Source organism: Ascaphus truei, chromosome 1 (genome assembly GCF_040206685.1).
Source record: "Ascaphus truei isolate aAscTru1 chromosome 1, aAscTru1.hap1, whole genome shotgun sequence".
Lineage (NCBI taxonomy): Eukaryota > Metazoa > Chordata > Amphibia > Anura > Ascaphidae > Ascaphus > Ascaphus truei.
Window position 1 is genome coordinate 408,459,421 of NC_134483.1, and position 17,535 is coordinate 408,476,955.

Here is a 17,535-nt window from a genome sequence, read left to right on the forward strand (position 1 = left end):
ATTTTCTTAATATAAAACTTTTTTATTCTGTTGGTCTGTGCTATGGATATTTTCCTTTTTATACTGCTGAGGTTCATCTCTCCCGATATTCCGATCTGAGGACATTTCCATTTGTTGTACATCCTGACCTGGTTTAAAGACACAGTATCGCCACAGTTTTGGAGTCACTTTAAAACTATTGACATCTTGTGAGAGGTCTGCACATAGGAGCCAAGATTTGAAGTGTTTCTGCACATAGGAGCCAATATTTGAAGTGTTACACCATACATTGCACTATTGTCTGCACTTAGATTTGTCTGTGTTGTTTTTATCCTCATACTCCCCCTGGATTGTGCAAAAACAATACATATACAAAGGCATAACATACAGTACATGTATAGAAATAAACAACGAAAAAAGTGCAAAATGCCGTAACCTAATTCTATTTAATTATTTTAAAAGATGTTATGCAGGTATTAGTATTTTATAAATGAATCTGCATAATTAGTGTGAGTAGGTGTTCTGTATCTAGTGATGATGGCAGTTAGTGTTAAGTAACTATTAATGAAGTATTATTATTTTCTGCTCTAAAATCTATTTTTAGCAAATGTCTATTGTTTTAACCCGTTTGCTACCAGAGGGGCCAGAAATGCGCTGCCGCAGCAAAGTGCTTAGAAAGCACACACTTCTATAATGAGCTCTTCTATAGTGAGGGCCGGTGCGATTTTGTAGTTTTTCTTAATCCGCTTTGTAGTTGAATTTTTAGTTGCGGTGGACCAGCTTTAATATCCTACACGTGTTTTTCTTGAGGGAGTATTGAAATATTTTAGCAAACGCTGCACGTGTTATTGACGTAGTGTTTGCAAAAGGGGACATTTTTGCATCGCACGGCTCATATTATTCTGTGGAGCTTACTTGGCCATTTTACATATCTAGTGGTATGCACAGAGCTCAGACAGTTAACATGCTATAGAAACAGATTCCTTGTCATCTTGTTCTTCTCATGTAGCCTTTAACCAGTGGGGTATCCCTGGGAATTTCCAAGCATCCCTCTGATCCTGCATTTATCTCTGGAATGTGTTGTCAGAAATCAAAACGCTCCTCATATCTTAAGGATTATCAACTATCCAGCCAAAGCTGGAGAGTATACAGTAACAGCTACACAAGTGAAGCTCTCTGAAATTCTGCCAGGATAGAGGCTCCTGCAAACAAGGTGTGCACATTTGTTCCCATGCCAAAAATGTCCCCCTTATCGTCTGTGAAGATCCATCCTGGTGATTAGTGAGTGCCAGAGATTTATCTTGATACAGTTCAAGGTCTGGAATGGCTTCTCTTCTCACTCTGTGGAGACTGGGAATTACTAAAATGCCAAAGTGCCTTTATTTACTTATTTTTAATAGTCTGAAAGGAGTAACATTGAAGTGATCTAAAAACGGCTGGCCGAAAACCTCTGGATAAGCTTTTAAAATGGCTCCAGATGGAGAAAGATGCTATGTGTACATTCAGTTTATGATGGTTTCTCTTTAGTTTTGAATTGACAAGAAAACAAGATAGGAAATTGTTCCACGTGGTAGAATGGAAATCTTGAAAAGCAATGTAGGCTCAGGCAGAGAGCACTTTACAACAGGAATTCCACATATTAGCAAAGTTGTGTAGGATTGAATTTTATTGCCATTAGTTTCTGATGCTTGGTACTTGGATTCTTCCAATATCATGTGTGCAGTGCGAGCATCCTGAACTCCTTCAGCCTCGCTGCCAATGGGACTTTTGGGGAAACTACTGTATGTACTATTGCTACTTAAAGGACTTTTGTTTCATGGGGCCTGCGTAGGCAACATTGTTGCTATAAGCCCTTCTCTGCTTTTAAACCTACAAAGTAGAAACACTGCCTATAATACATTATTTTCTTTTTGAAGACTTTTTAATAGTGCTTTCCCTGAATAAGATCACACATTTTTTTTCTTTGCTAACTTGTATCAAAACAATAAAAACATTTAGTGTATAACACTTCACCCTTACAAATATGCCTAGAAAATGGTAACTTTGCACATTATCTTTTTTAAGAGGGCAAGTAATATACGCACACACGTTTTGTAGTTTAGCCCTTTTGTTATCAAGGTGTACATTTTTATTTCAATTACTTGGCATGTAATTAAGTGTGAGGTGCATAGCAAGGAAATTATACTGCCAGTGCCCTATTCTCTTTGCCTTACACTAGTTCCAAGCAATACTTCTCCTTCATATACTTTGTCTCTGATAATGTGAGGGACCACATTTAATTCTTAGGGACCACTTCTAGTTTGGCAAGTTGGAAAGCCTTGTCTGAAAGGATATTGCAAGGGGCGAGAAAAACAGGAAAGATACCAATAGAAAGATCGGGCAGTTTTTATAAGCGCATAATCCCTGAAAGGAAATGGTACTTTTTATTTCCAGAAATGCTCTTATATTGCTGCTATAAAGGTTATAGGTTTCTATGAAGGAGAGCGAGCATATGATTTTTTGCCTGAGACGTATCCCAGTGAGGTCTGGTGATCTCTGCTCATTCAGCAGGCAATAATTATCTGCACCACAAAGCCTTCTTACAGTTCAGCATAATTGGGACTAATAACACACTGACCTTATGCCTGAGAATATTTATGGTCGCTGGTCTTTTCACCCTTGTCCTGTCAGAAGTGATGTAAGCCCCTCTTTGAAATCACTGCCAGTCCCACATAAGACCCTTAAAAGATACATTACTTTTAAATATGACATTGAATTGTTAGTGTAGCTTAATTCTGAATTTTGCAGCCTGGTGGAAACTTCAATTTGACATTGTATGGAAAGAGGTATCTGATTTATGGGATTAAGTTCCTAATGGTCGAGAAGGTTTCTGCTGAATAATTGGCCATCGCTTTATTCACTTGTCATGGTACAATGACTTGTGTATTAAGGAAATGGAGTTTGTTAGAGGAAAGGAAGCCTTGCATGTCATCAAGAATCAAGGTGTCTCAGAGGACAATGTTATAATCAGCTTTGCTGGCCTTGAACAGATTTGATTTGTGATGCCTTGTGATACAATCTAGTAAATAAAACAATAATGAAAACTGTATTTGTGTATGGAAATCTAAGCTGTGTATATGCACACATATATATATATATATGCACTCGCATATAAATATATTGTTTATGTGCATCCTTTTTGTCATCATACATTTTCCACACTAATAAATGGAACACATCGTCTCTAGAGAACCCCAAGTGGTATAACACGAATCACAAATAGTGTCCATTTTTCTAACATAGTTTTGTTTTATATCGAACTCTTTGTGCAGGAATCTTCCCTAACACTTTGATGCCTTAAACAACATGTACAGCAAAGCCCATGTTACAAAAGTAGTAATACTAATTGCTTGTCTAACTACTGATTCATGTTTTTCACCTAATGATATTTCTTTCTTTCATTCCCTGAAGTATTACTGATAAAGGCGTTAGAGGACTGTCTGATAATAATCTCTTGGTCACCCCACTAGTCCCTTTCACTGCCTTTCAATATCCTGCAACTTGTTTAATCTTATTAATGGTTGGCTGCATCCATCCTCCTAAAACTGGAATTTCTTACATTTCTCATTTGTAGGCCATTTGTTTTTATCCTCATTTAAAATATTGAGTTGAATATTTGTTATAAATTACAGATATATATGCCTTCCAGTTTAGCAAATGTACTACAAAGCATAGAGTATAGCTGTTAAATAATTCTAACTAGCAGTATCTGGCATAACATACGCTGATCTAGGAGATCTGAAAGGTTATTAAACATTACTCTTTGTTTTCACCTCTCCCTGTAATGCTTTGCTGTCTCTTGTCTCCTCCACCTCACTCTCTTCTCCAAGCCCTGCGCCTCTTTTGCGCTCAATCCTCCCCTCTCTTTGCACTCCCTCCCTGACTGTCTGCTCCTCTTTGCACAATACACTCCCTCCTCTCCTTGATGTCTCTCTGTATCCTCCTCCTACTCGCCTTGCTGTCACTCCTTCCTGCCCCATATGCACACTGCTCTCCATTTCCCCCTCCTAGTAATCCCTCCCTCCTCTTCTCCTTGCTGTCTGTCTCCTCTCCTCTTCTTGATGTCTTGCATGCCCTGCTCCTCTGTGCACACCCTCCTTCCCTCTCCTTGCACTCCCTGCGTTACTGTGTCTGCTCCTCAGGGCACACTACACTCCCTCCTCTCCTACTAGTCTGTCTCCACCTATCCTTGCTGTCTGTTTCCTCCTCCTCACCTTGCGGTCTCTCCTCCCCTATGTGCACACTGCTCTCCACAATCTCTCTTCTCCCCCCTTGCTGTCTCCTCCCCACTCCATGCCCTGCTCCTCTTTGCACTCTCTCCTCCCCTCTTTTTGCACTCCCTGCCTTACTGTGTCTGCTGTTCTCTGTGCACACTACACTCCCTCTTTCCCTATTCATCTCATCTGTCTCGTCTCCTCCTTGCTGTCTCCACTGCCATTAAAATCCGCTCCCCCAGTGTTTCCTGGGTGAATGAGAGGCCTCTCCGAGGGCGATGTATCTTTATTTATGTAGCGCCAATAGTGTACTCGGCGCTTTACAAAGACAATACAGTACAGGGAATTATAAAACCATAAACGCAAGAGTCAGACCATAGGAAAGGAAATCCCTGCCCTAGAGAGCTTTCAATCTAAGTTGTATGTTGGGAGACTAAGTGCAGTAGATGGAATTGCTTGGCCACAATGGTTAGTATGTAGCGACTGTGGGTGTGGGACAGTAACCATGAGTGCAGATTATTGGGATGCTTCTTTTGAGAGGTGAGGTTTAAGGTTGGTCGGTATTAAATTAGATTGGTTAACACCTCAGAGAGGCGCAGTGTCTGGGCATAGATGGAGAGAAGGAGAGATGAAGAAATGTGGATAGGATAGTGGGAAAGTTGAAGAAAACAGAAAAGTTTACACAGCAGTGAGGAAACGGCAAATGGGAAAAGCAATATGGAGGTCATAATGAGATGCAGGGAAGGAGGTAGGAGGAGAGAGTTCCCAGGTATTGGAGGAGATGAGTAGTCGGAAGTGGAAGAGCAGATGTATAAATCAGGCCTGGGAGGGCAGTGTAGCACTGAAGATTTAACAGCAGCTTAAAAAGTTAGTCTATAGATTAAAAAAAAAACTTGTCAGAGCATTTAGAAAGCCAAGTTCTCACAGTTGCAGGATTGATGATGTGCATAGCCCAGTTGTTGTATTCTTCACCTCCAACACTTCATGTGTGACACTTAAGATGTTACACAGCCAATGTGCAGTCTCATTGGCTCTCCCTGGATAAGTGACAGGCTGTTCAGCCTATCACAGAGGGATGTGCAGACATCCTTATAGAAATATATAGATCAATAGATCATTTTGACGTGGTTTTTGCATTGCACTCCTATATTTTTTTTTAGGGATCGTGCAGGTTTGTAGTACATTAAATGTTATGTACACAACGAGCGGTCACACCGCTCACTAGCAAACAATAAGTACAATAATGAAAATAATTGGATGTCTGATTATGCCTAATTGCCAGGAGATTGGCAATGGGTACTGTACTACCCATGTACTAAAAATACTGAATATCAAATACAGCTGATGTGGTCAGCCCTATCTCTAAAGGAAGTACATTTGTTGGTGCACATCTGGGCTATTAAAATGTAACATTTAACAAGTGTTCAAATAATAAATAATGACTACACATACTGATTGTGAAAAAGTGACAGTGTAAATATATAAAATGATAAAATCACAGGAGGTGTTGCTGATTAAAATGTTAGGAACAAATACATTTGGCAGTCGGACGTTTGGTTTTATTCAACACTTTTCTGAAATCTGAACAACGACCTGTAAGTAGCAAAATCTGTGACATCAAGCCCAATCTTTACTGTTTCTTTGTGAAGAAAAAAATGACCATTAGAAATCCGATACTCCTAAAATATTTTCCTGCACATGCAGCAAACTGCTTGTTTAGTTGCCTGTCATTTTTGGAATGGCTTGATATACACCAACATTCAATTGGAAAACATGAATATACAGTCTGCTAATGTTTAGTGAGTACAGTCAATTAATAGTGCCAAAGTTGACGATTTGTGTGTCTTGCTTTTCTTTTTCTGTAGGAGTGTTGTTATAGCTCAGAAGAAATCTATTTCCCCTTCCCCGGCTACTGTGAGTGCTGCCTCGCATGCTGTCAGTGTGGTGTCATCAGTGGATGCTGCTCAAGCTGCAGATGTTGACCGCGAATCCTCTGGTAAGTCAATGTCAACTCAAATCAGTTGCTAGTTGCATTTAATTGCAAAGTGGATCTTTTTGAAGGGGCAGTTCTGCCTACCCGAGAAATAAAATAAAATCAAAGTACTCGACTATATAATCCTATTCACGGAAGTGTTGTAAAAAATATGTTGCATATTTGTAGACTTATATGGGTGTTCTCCGCAAAATAATGCTTAATTGCTCCGTAGCCCTGCTTTAACCCTGCCCTTGTTGAGCTAGATAATGAAGGAGCTTACGTTATGGTGGAGCAGAAACAATGCTAGGACGGCTCTACAGACTTTTTTTGTTGTTGCCAAGTGGAATAACTGATTTGTTTAATTTGTTACATTGTTAAAATAGAAGAGAAAATGCTACAGGCATCCCTGTAAGCCAGGCCTGCCCAACTCGTAAAGTGAGAAGGGCCGAACTGCTCCAAGGAAAAAAAATTTGGGCCGCACGGGTTAAATCATCATCATCATCTCTCCTCCAGCACCTCTCCATCATCATCATCCTCATCTCCCCCAGAACCCCTCACTATCAACCTTTATGATACTCCCCATCTATCTCTCATACACCCATCTCTCCCCCTCACCCACACAATACCCCCCTCCACATCAAAAACATAATACCCACTCCACATCCCCCCAGCCCATTCCATGTCAGCAGCCCCCCCCCAAGTAAGCATCCCATGTCAGCATCCCCCCCATGTCTCTCTTCCCTCAATATAACACTCTCTCCCCCTCCCCTAAATCACACCCTCTCCCCCTCCTCTCAATGACACTCTCCCCCTCCCCTCAATATGACACACTCGCCCCCTCCCCTCAATATGACACACTCTGCCCCTCCCCTCAATATGACACTCTTCCCCTCCCCTCAATATGGCACTCTCTCCCCCTCCCCTCAATATGACACTCTCTCCCCCTCCCTTCAATATGACACTCTCTCCCCCTCCCCTCAATATGACACTCTCCCCCCCTCCCCTCAATATGACACTCTCCCCCTCCCCTCAATATGACACACTCTCCCCCTCCCCTAAATCACACCCTCTCCCCCTCTCAATATGACACTCTCCCCCTCCCCTCAATATGACACTCTCCCCCTCCCCTCAATATGACATTCTCCCCCTCCCCTCAATATGACACTCTTCCCCTCCCCTCAATATGACACTCTTCCCCTCCCCTCAATATGACACTCTTCCCCTCCCCTCAATATGACACTCTTCCCCTCCCCTCAATATTACACTCTTCCCCTCCCCTCAATATGACACTCTTCCCCTCCCCTCAATATGACACTCTTCCCCTCCCCTCAATATGACACTCTCCCCCTCCCCTCAATATGACACTCTCTCCCTCCCCTCAATATGACACACTCCCCCTCCCCTCAATATGACACACTCCCCCTCCCCTAAATGACACGCTCTCCCCCTCCCCTCAATATGACACACTGTCCCCCTCCCCTCAATATGACACTCTCTCTCCCCTCAATATGACACTCTCTCTCTCCCGTCAATATGACACTCTCTCTCTCCCCTCAATATGACTCTCTCTCCCCTCAATATGACACTCTTCCCCTCCCCTCAATATGACACTCTTCCCCACCCCTCAATATGACACTCTCCCCCTCCCCTCAAAATGACACACTCTCCCCCTCCCCTCAATATGACACTCTCTCTCTCCCTCCCCTCAATATGACACACTCCCCCTCCCCTAAATGACACTCTCTCCCCCTCCCCTCAATATGACACTCTCTCCCCCTCCCTTCAATATGACTCTCCCCCTCCCCTCAAAATGACACACTCTCCCCCTCCCCTCAATATGACACTCTCTCTCTCCCTCCCCTCAATATGACACTCTCTCCCTCCCCTCAATATGACACACTCCCCCTCCCCTAAATGACACTCTCTCCCCCTCCCCTCAATATGACACTCTCTCCCCCTCCCTTCAATATGACTCTCTCCCTCCCCTCAATATGACACACTCTCCCCCTCCCCTCAATATGACACACTCTCCCCCTCCCCTCAATATAACACTCTCTCCCCCTCCCCTCAATATGACTCTCTCTCTCCTCAATATGACTCTCTCTCTCCCTCTCTTCAATATGGCACTCTCCCCCTCCCCTAAATGACACACTCTCCCCCTCCTCTCAATATGACACTCTTTCCCCCTCTCCTCAATATGACACTCTCTCCCCCCCTGCAACTCACATCATACCCCCCCTGCACCTCACATCACTTCCCCCCCTGCACCTCACATGTCAGCAGCCCCCCCCTCACATGTCAGCAGCCCACCCACCCCTCACATGCCAGCAGCCCCCCCTCCCTCACATGTCAGCAGCCCACCCCCCCTCACATGTCAGCACCCCCCCCACCTCTGTACCAGCCCGTTTTTCCCCCCCCCCCCCACCTCTGCACCAGCCCGTTTTTCACACCCCCCCGACCTCTGCACCAGCCCGTTTTTCCCCCCCCCCCCCACCTCTGCACCAGCCCGTTTTTCACACACCCCCACCTCTGCACCAGCCCGTTTTTCACACACCCCCACCTCTGCACCAGCCTGTTTTTCACACCCCCCCCCACCTCTGCACCAGGCCGTTTTTCACACCCCCCCCCACCTCTGCACCAGCCCGTTTTTCACACACCCCCCACCTTTGCACCAGCCCGTTTTTCACCCCCCCCCCACCAGCCCGTTTTTCACCCCCCCCCCACCCAGCCCGTTACACACACACACACACACACACACACACACACACACACACACACACACACACACACACACACACACACACACACACACACACACACACACACACACACCTCTCTATTCAGCACATCTTTTCAGCACATCCTCTCCCCGGCACTAAGCCCCGCCCCCAGCATGCTCTGACCTCCAGTCCCCGGCATCCTGCATCCTCCTCATGCTGCTTCTGCCCCCGCGCGCATTTCAAAACCCGGGGGCGGGGGGAGGGTGGGGGGGAGGCGAAGGAGGCGGGGGGGAGGCGAAGGAGGCGGGGGGGAGGCGAAGGAGGATGGGTTGGAGATGAATCGCCGCCATTTTTTTAAACTTTAAAAAATTATTATTTTTTTTAAAACTTTATTTAATTAATTAAATAACTGGCGCCCGGCCGCCGCGGGCCACGCAGAGAGGCCAGGCGGGCCGCGTGTTGTGCAGCCCTGCTGTAAGCTATACAGGCATACCCCGCATTAACGTACGCAATGGGACCGGAGCAAGTATGTAAAGCGAAAATGTACTTAAAGTGAAGCACTCCCTTTTCCCACTTTTCGATGCATGTACTGTACTGCAATCGTTATATACGTGCATAACTGATGTAAATAACGCATGTGTAACAGGCTCCATAGTCTCCCCGCTTGCGCACAGCTTCGGTACAGGTAGGGAGTCGGTATTGCTATTCAGGACGTGCTGACAGGCGCATGCGTGAGCTGCCGTTTGCCTATTGGGCGATATGTACTTACTCGCGAGTGTACTTAAAGCGGGGTATGCCTGTACAGAAGATAAATATATACTGTACTCACTATAGAAACTGTTAAATAGTACAACTTGTGTTTTTTTTCTTTTTCTTTAAAGAATCAGCAGCTTATGAATCTATTGGAAATGTCTGAAATTTCTTTTTATATGATTTTATGGTGATTCGCAAATGGGCAAGATTATCAGTGATGAACGACTAATTTGACATTTTCAGATATTCATCCTTTTTTACTTTTGACGCTCCAGTCTTTTACTTTTTGCTGTTTCAGTAGCCATGTAAATGTAAATATATCTACTGTGATGGTCTTTTATTGTGAGGGAAATGTAGGTTGTTTGAAGATGCTTTTGGTGGATAAAAAAGTGTTTCATATGGTGATAAAACAAGGGAAGAATAGAGATTACATACATATTTGCTGCGTTTAGCCGCTTTCTTGGGCAACCAAGCCCTACTTTTGGCTCCTCTGATGTCAGGACTGTGGCCAAATGTTGACATGCTTGGATAAAATGTTGTTGCTACTAGGTGTGTGACATGAAAGGCATCTCATAGGGATATGGTTACCAGCTTTTGTAAGCAATTATTTTAGGTGCTATTTTTGGTATATTAATCAAGAATCCATCTTCCGTTGATGAAACTTTTCCCACAGATACTGTATTCCTAAAGTTGTAGCAAACAAATGAGGGATGAACCAACTATTGACCAGTAAGGTAAATTGAGTAGGGTAACGGTTTGGCAGAATGGTGATTTACCATTTTTTATAAACAGATTTTCCTAATTTTGTTGATTTGCCTCTGATTATTTTCTGCCCATAATAATACAATTTACAGTAGAAGTTAAAGGGTTTCTTGGTAATTTAAAAATGTTTTTGTGTGTTTTGCTTACTGCAAGAATGCTTGTTTACTAAATTCTGTTAGATGGGTGCACCTTTACTTTGGGCCTTCATATGGGAGACCCACAGACTTTTGGTATGTGCAGAAGTTCAAACAAAGTCAGACATTCCACTTCTGTTCTCTAGGAACTTCTGAACTAGGAGCGTTTAGTATGTTGCTGTATGTTTGTTTTTAGATGAATGAAATCCAGACAGTCAACACAAATGATGTAACTTGTACCTGTACAACTTCCAGAATGTCTAGCAATGTTGGCAATGAAAGTGTCATTTTAATCTGGCCTGATAGGCTTCAGAGAAGCAGGCAAGAGACTGAAAACACCAGACATATTTGGGCATCTAATTGAAATAATTGTAGCATAAATATAACCGCACATGAGATCACTGCTAGAAGATGACAACTGTTGGTGTACAAGAACCCAAATGTAGCATTTAATAGAATCAAAAAGCTTGTAATAATAATGCAAAATATGTTCTACAGTTTTTTAGCATTGTTCATCTACCAGAAATAACACAATTTTGACCAAAACAAATGCAGTTTCAGTTTTTTTGATACAGAAGTTTAAATTGGCCAAATAAAACATTCTTGTGCTACACATTAAAAGTACTAATGATTCAAAAAATACATCTGAAATTGAGCATTCCCTTTTCTGTTGTGCTGAAGCTCGTACCGACTGTGTGTAATGATGAGGTTGTTTAAGCACCTACAGTATCCATCTCGATTATGTAGACATGCAAATCACTTTGTGTTGATCGAAAACTTTTTCTTCAATCTGTTTAGCACTTTTTTTTTGGTTCCGACGTGACAAGTAATTATTCATATTCCATGCATCTGTCACTGAGGAAACTTAACTTCCTACATTTTAAATACTACTTCAGAGTGCAAGCCTGCAGAAATGTTATGTCTCTCTAAAGTATCGGATACATTTTCTGGCATTGGTAATTGTATTTTTTTTTTAAAGTCTAACCACTTGCATACAACAATTAAATAAATGTTTAGTTGTGTAAACTAGAACTAATTGGTCATTGATTTTATCTTTTAATATTTGTAAAGTAATGCCAAACGCATGCACGTCTGCCTATTCCGATGTGACTAACATGGGCACTGCAGATGATGGTAGTGTGGCCAGTTGTGAATGCCATATACATGGAACATAGATGAGCTGAAGAAAAGATGGCAGTCTAAATGTTTTGTTGGGGAAAAAAGTGCGTTCATATAAATGCCATCCACATTGGGGTTTTATCTTGCTTAGTCCCCTTGTTAGAGAAGTGTAAGAAAAAAATAAATAATTGCCTCATAATTTACTATGAAGAACGTATTTTGTGTCCCATATAAATCCAAACTTGCCTGCTATGGCCCGTAATCACTGACAATTGTGTTCAGCTACGGGACTCTGTTTTACCAAATATGAATGCACACGTGCCTATTTTGTTATTGGCAGATTTCAGAAACCAGGAATTCTTTTATTTATAGCTACCAGCAGGATTACTGTATATATGAAGGGTTGCATAAATAAACATAACCTCAAGCATAATTTACTGGTTTCTAAAATCCTTTGTTAAACACATTCAGGCACTTGTTACAGTAGATCAAATTTACATTCTGATTTGGCTGTGAAGTGCAACAAACTTGTACATTAGTAGAAGTAGTGATTAGTAGACACTGACTGTAAACAATGATACCGAGTTAAATCAGGGCAACCTGGTTCAATACCCGGTGTCGGCTCCTTGTGACCTTGAGCAAGTCTTTTTATCTTCCTGTGCTTCAGGCACCAAAAACATAGATTGTAAGCTCTACGGGGCAGGGACTGTCTGTAACAATTTTATGTGCTGCGTACTGCGCACTATACAGTAATTGAGAAGCGCTTTGAGTCCCATTGGGAGAAAGGCGCTATGTGAAATAGTTTATTCTTAGTATTTGGTAAATTATTTGTCATGTCCCTGCACTCACACTATTTGGTATCTATAACTATGCAGCCTAAAAACGGCAAACAACTGCATCCATATATGGTTATATGGCTACCCCAGCTTCAAATTGCAAAGCCAGTATAACCAGCCTCACACTAAGACCCCAAAGGTCAAAACAGCTGTCTGTGCACTTTAAATTAAATGACTAGCTATGCACTTTAACCCAGGCTGTGCTGAAAAGCTGTGTAATGTGGCAGGCATAAATTTATAGGGGCCATGTCAAAATGGATTTGAAGCAAAAAGTGACAGAGTGCTCATTTGCATGTCATTTCCCATAGTCCCTTGCTGCCGTGGAGCACTGTAGGTTGGGAGATAATGGTTAAAAACAGGGTTGCAGACCTGCCTGAGGTATTGAAATGTGCTCACAAAGGATATTTTCATTTGATATATAGTATGGAACTTGGCATGGGTGTTGTAAAGCATTTACCAGAGGTGGCTGCAAAAAAAAGAAAAGAAAATCCATCAGAGATAGCAGGAACATTAGGAGTGGCCAAATCAACAGTTTGATACATTCTGAGAAAAAAAGAACGCACAGTGGGCTCTGCAACACAAAAAGGCCTGGATGTCCACGGAAGACAACAGTGGTGGATGATCGTAGGATCCTTTCCATGGTAAAGAAAAACCCGTTCACAACATCCAGCCGAGTATTGTATTGTCTGTCTTTATTTATATAGCGCCATTAATGTACATAGCGCTTCACAGTAGTAATACACGTGATAATCAAATAAATAACAGATAATATAAACAGGTCATGGAAATATGTGCATCAGACATAAAAGTAACATTAAGGAAAAGGAGTCCCTGCTTCGAGGAGCTTACAGTCTAATTGTTAGGGAGATTGTACAGAGACAGTAGGAGGCAATTTTGGTAAGTACGTCTGCAGGGGGCCAAGCTATACGTATCATGTGTCCAGTATAATCCACAGTGCTATTCATATGCTTCTTTAAGCAAGTGTCTTAAGGTGGGTCTTAAAGGTGGATAGAGAGGGTGCTAGTCGGGTATTGAGGGGAAGGGCATTCCAGAGGTGCGGGGCAGTAAGTGAGAGGTTTAAGGCGGGAGAGGGCTTTAGATACAAAGGGGGTAGAAAGAAGATATCCTTGAGAGGAGCGCAAGAGTCGGGATGGTGCATAACAAGAAATTAGGGCCGAGATGTAATGTGGAGCAGAAGAGTGTAAAGCTTTAGAAGTGAGGAGGAGAATTGAGTGTGTGATATGGGATTTGATCGGAAGCCAGGAGAGGGATTTCATGAGGAGACGCGCGAAGACCGTTTTAGGAAAGAGTAGAGTGATTTCTAGCAGCAGCGTTTAGGATAGATTGTAGGGGAGACAGGTGAGAGGCAGGAAGGCCAGACAGCAGGAGGTTACAGTAATCAAGACGGGAGAGAATGAGGGCCTGAGTCAGAGTTTTAGCAGTCGAGCAACAGAGAAACGGGCGTATCTTAGTGATATTGCAGAGGAAAAAGCGACAGGTTTTAGAAACGTTCTGAATGTGAGAGATGCGTTGAGTGTGACCCCTAAGCAGCGTGCTTGGGCTACTGGGTGAATGATCGTACTTCCAACAGTAATGTGGAAGGAGGGAATAGGGCCAGGTTTGAGAAGAAGCAAGTGAAGAACACTCTCCAGGAGTTAGGCATATCATTATCCAAGTCTACCATAAAGAGAAGACTTCACGAGAGCAGATACAGAGGGTTCACCACAAGGTGCAAACCATTCATAAGCCTCAAGAATAGAAAGGCCAGATTAGACTTTGCCAAACAATATCTAAAAAAGCCAGCCCCGTTCTGGAACAGCATTCTTTGGACAGATGAAACGAAGATCAACCTGTACCAGAATGATGGGAAGAAAAAAGTATGGAGAAGGCTTGGAACGGCTCATGATCCGAAGCATACCACATCATCTGTAAAACACGGTGGAGGCAGTGTGATGGCATGGGAGTATGCATGGCGTACAATGGCACAGGGTCACTAGTGTTTATTGATGATGTGACAGAAGCAGCCAAATGAATTCTGAAGTGTATAGGGATATATTGTCTGCTCAGATTCAGCCAAATTCAGCGAAGTTGATTGGACGGCGTTTCACTTTACAGATGGACAATGACCCAAAACATACTGCGAAAGCAACCCAGAAGTTTTTTTTTTTTATTACTTAAATTTTTATTGAGCATTTTTTTTTTTGTACATACGAAATAAAAATAAACAAAACATATAACCGATAAAGGGGGGATCGGGGAGGGGGGGAAGGGATAGCATTTGTAACAATATAGCATTGTACACAACAATTTCATTACCACATGTACAGTATCACACTGTTCCAAATATTCTAATTTATATATGGGGATATACCTGCATGGCGAAACCAAGGAGCCCAAATCTCAGAGAATTGCGAGGTAGAGCTGTTCAGATAGGCTGAGAGTTTTTTCATATAAACTATATGCCAAATTTTGTTATTTATTTGGTTTAAGGATGGGGGGGGCAGGTTGTTTCCAATTTTTGGCAATTGTACACCGTGTAGCATTTAACATTTGGGCTAGTACTCTAGCTTTTTTTCAGGGAATATTGGCCACTGGCTTGCCTAGCAATACATATACTGGGTCATGTGGGACAGTGATTTCTAGGATCTTGTGTATTAAGGTGAACACTTCCGTCCATGTTTGTTTAATAGTGGTTATTCTCCCAAACCAGGATATTATATATTGGTTCCAAGGGGCTAAGTCCTTGACTATCTGGTCAAAAAAGGGTTTAAAATTTGCGTTATATAAAGTTGAATAATTTTTTGTTAATTGAACCCCTAGATATTTAATATGGTTCGTATTCCATTTAAAGTCAAAATTTAGTTGGAGTAATTTTACTAATTCTTTAGGGAGATTTAAACTAAGGGCCATGGATTTGGAATAATTAATATTATAACCTGAAAGTGAGCCGAATTCTGATAGAACCTGAAAAAGGTTAGGGAGGGGTGTGAGAGGTTTTGAAAGCGTCAATAGTATATCGTCCGCAAAAAGGCTGGGCCTAGATGGACGGGGGATGTGGTGGGGCCTAGAGTGACGGGGGAGGGGGGCGTGAGGGAGTCTGCAATATTACCAGCAGGAGGATTGAAGCTGAAGCATGTGTGCCTCAGAGCCCCTAGCTCCACCTCCACCTCCACTTTCTCTGCCAGGCCAAAAACTCTGCGGGCTGCGTGTTTGTCCGGCCTGAAGTAAAGCAATGAGTACAGAAAATATTAGAGGAACTAGTCTAGGAATAGAGCAGTCTAATGCCAGGTTGTAATCGGTGGTCAGTAGTTGATTTCCTTTGTGTTTGCTAATACCGTCATCAAGGAATTGCCTGTAAAGAAACATGTTTTATGTACAGCTTGCTTACTTTATAGCATTGTGCGATAGAAGGTAGAGTGCACAGACACAAACATTTAGATGTGCGTCTCTGTACAAAAGGTGTTCTTTAATTGTTTCAAAGGTGAGCTTAATTGATTGAAATAACTTTATAGCAATTGACTAAAGATATAAATAAAAATACATGAGTTCTTTTTACGATGAGCCGAGAAAAGGGAAAGGTCTTAAATGATACTTTATTGCTGTAGACATTATTTGTTTAGAGCCTTGGGGACTCTAAATATACAATAAGCTTTGCTGAGAAGGGTGCTAGACAGATGATCTATTTGCATTTTCTTTTATGTTCTTGTGAGTGTCTGTAAAACTGTCAGTTTGAAGGAGCCAGTTTATCAGTGAGAGGATAAGGGAAAGATAAGCCAGTTTGATTCCACATGTTTGAAGTGGCTACTGTGCTTATTATCCACATGTGCATTTGTAGATTTAATCAGGCTTTGCCAGTGAACACAATCAGAATCACTGTTTTAAAAACATGCACAGTAAATTGCAAATCTCTTTATTGTATCCTCTGGTATGCCTGAAAACACATGTACGTTTCAGTGCTCTTTTTTTCTTAAAGGAATATTATGTCTTGGTAGGGGGACGAAATAAAAATAAAATCTAGATATGGCTAAGCTTGCTCTGTAATGTACTAGAGGAAAAGCTCAAATGTTTTCATTTGTCCTTTTTTGTGAAGAGGCTTATTTCAAACACTGTATTTTGGGGTCTTTCCTTTTTCGTCTTGTACATGCTCTTGTTGCTCATTTTATCTTTTATACACAATACTAAATATTAAATTAAGCGAGAAAGACCTGAATAGTATTCAAGATCAAATCTTTCAAGTCCATACACTATAGCAAGAGCACACATTACATGGATATCTGGTAAACGTCGCCAGGGAATCATTTTGCTAGTTCAGTACAACCAGCTAACATATATATTTTTTACAGGACAAATACTGTGTCTAGGATTCAGAACTGCAACCAAGTGGTTAATAGATGGATATATTTATTTATTAAACCTATTGTGTGTGTTTGTGTGTGATGTATATATTGTTTTCTCTCCATAGGCAGTGGATCATCCAATGCAAAGCTGCCGTCGGTCCAAACAGTTTCATCTGTGCCTGAGGACTCTGCGTCAAACATGAGGTGAGCCCATTTCTTTTACCCCTTGACTGCATTGGAAGGGTTAGTGTGTTGGCACTAAATGGGTTAAGGTTAAACTCTGCGTTCTTAGACTTGTTTCACTAGTTACAGATGTCCCTGCTAGGTTTTGTCCTATAAAAGCAGTCTAGACTTGTAGCTTGGTTCAACGTTAATTTATTGCATACAAGACAAAATACATAATTAAACTCTCTTTACATCTCAAAAGTTTGCTACCTTTTTTGACCTTTTCAGCATTTAAGGTAAATCTGTCTTCTCGTATTAGCATTACCGAGCGTCTGGAGCATGCGTTGGAGAAGGCCGCTCCGCTCCTGAGGGAAATATTTGTGGATTTTGCCCCATTTCTGTCTCGCACACTTCTGGGAAGCCATGGCCAAGAGTTGTTAATTGAAGGAACAAGTGAGTAATAAAGACCCTTTCTTGCTTTGGATGCATTGTTCCAGCATTA

The 17,535-nt window shown here is 42.0% G+C and overlaps 1 protein-coding gene across 1 annotated transcript in view; it reads left to right on the forward strand.

Moving 5' to 3' along the window:
* The window catches only part of LRBA (LPS responsive beige-like anchor protein), a 608,431-nt gene that overhangs the window by 138,962 nt on the left and 451,934 nt on the right, over positions 1 to 17,535 (forward strand). The window contains exons 30-32 of the mRNA XM_075613691.1: positions 6,098 to 6,228; positions 16,994 to 17,072; positions 17,353 to 17,486. Coding sequence (XP_075469806.1) covers positions 6,098 to 6,228; positions 16,994 to 17,072; positions 17,353 to 17,486 — 344 coding nt within the window. The remainder of the gene's footprint in view (positions 1 to 6,097; positions 6,229 to 16,993; positions 17,073 to 17,352; positions 17,487 to 17,535) is intronic.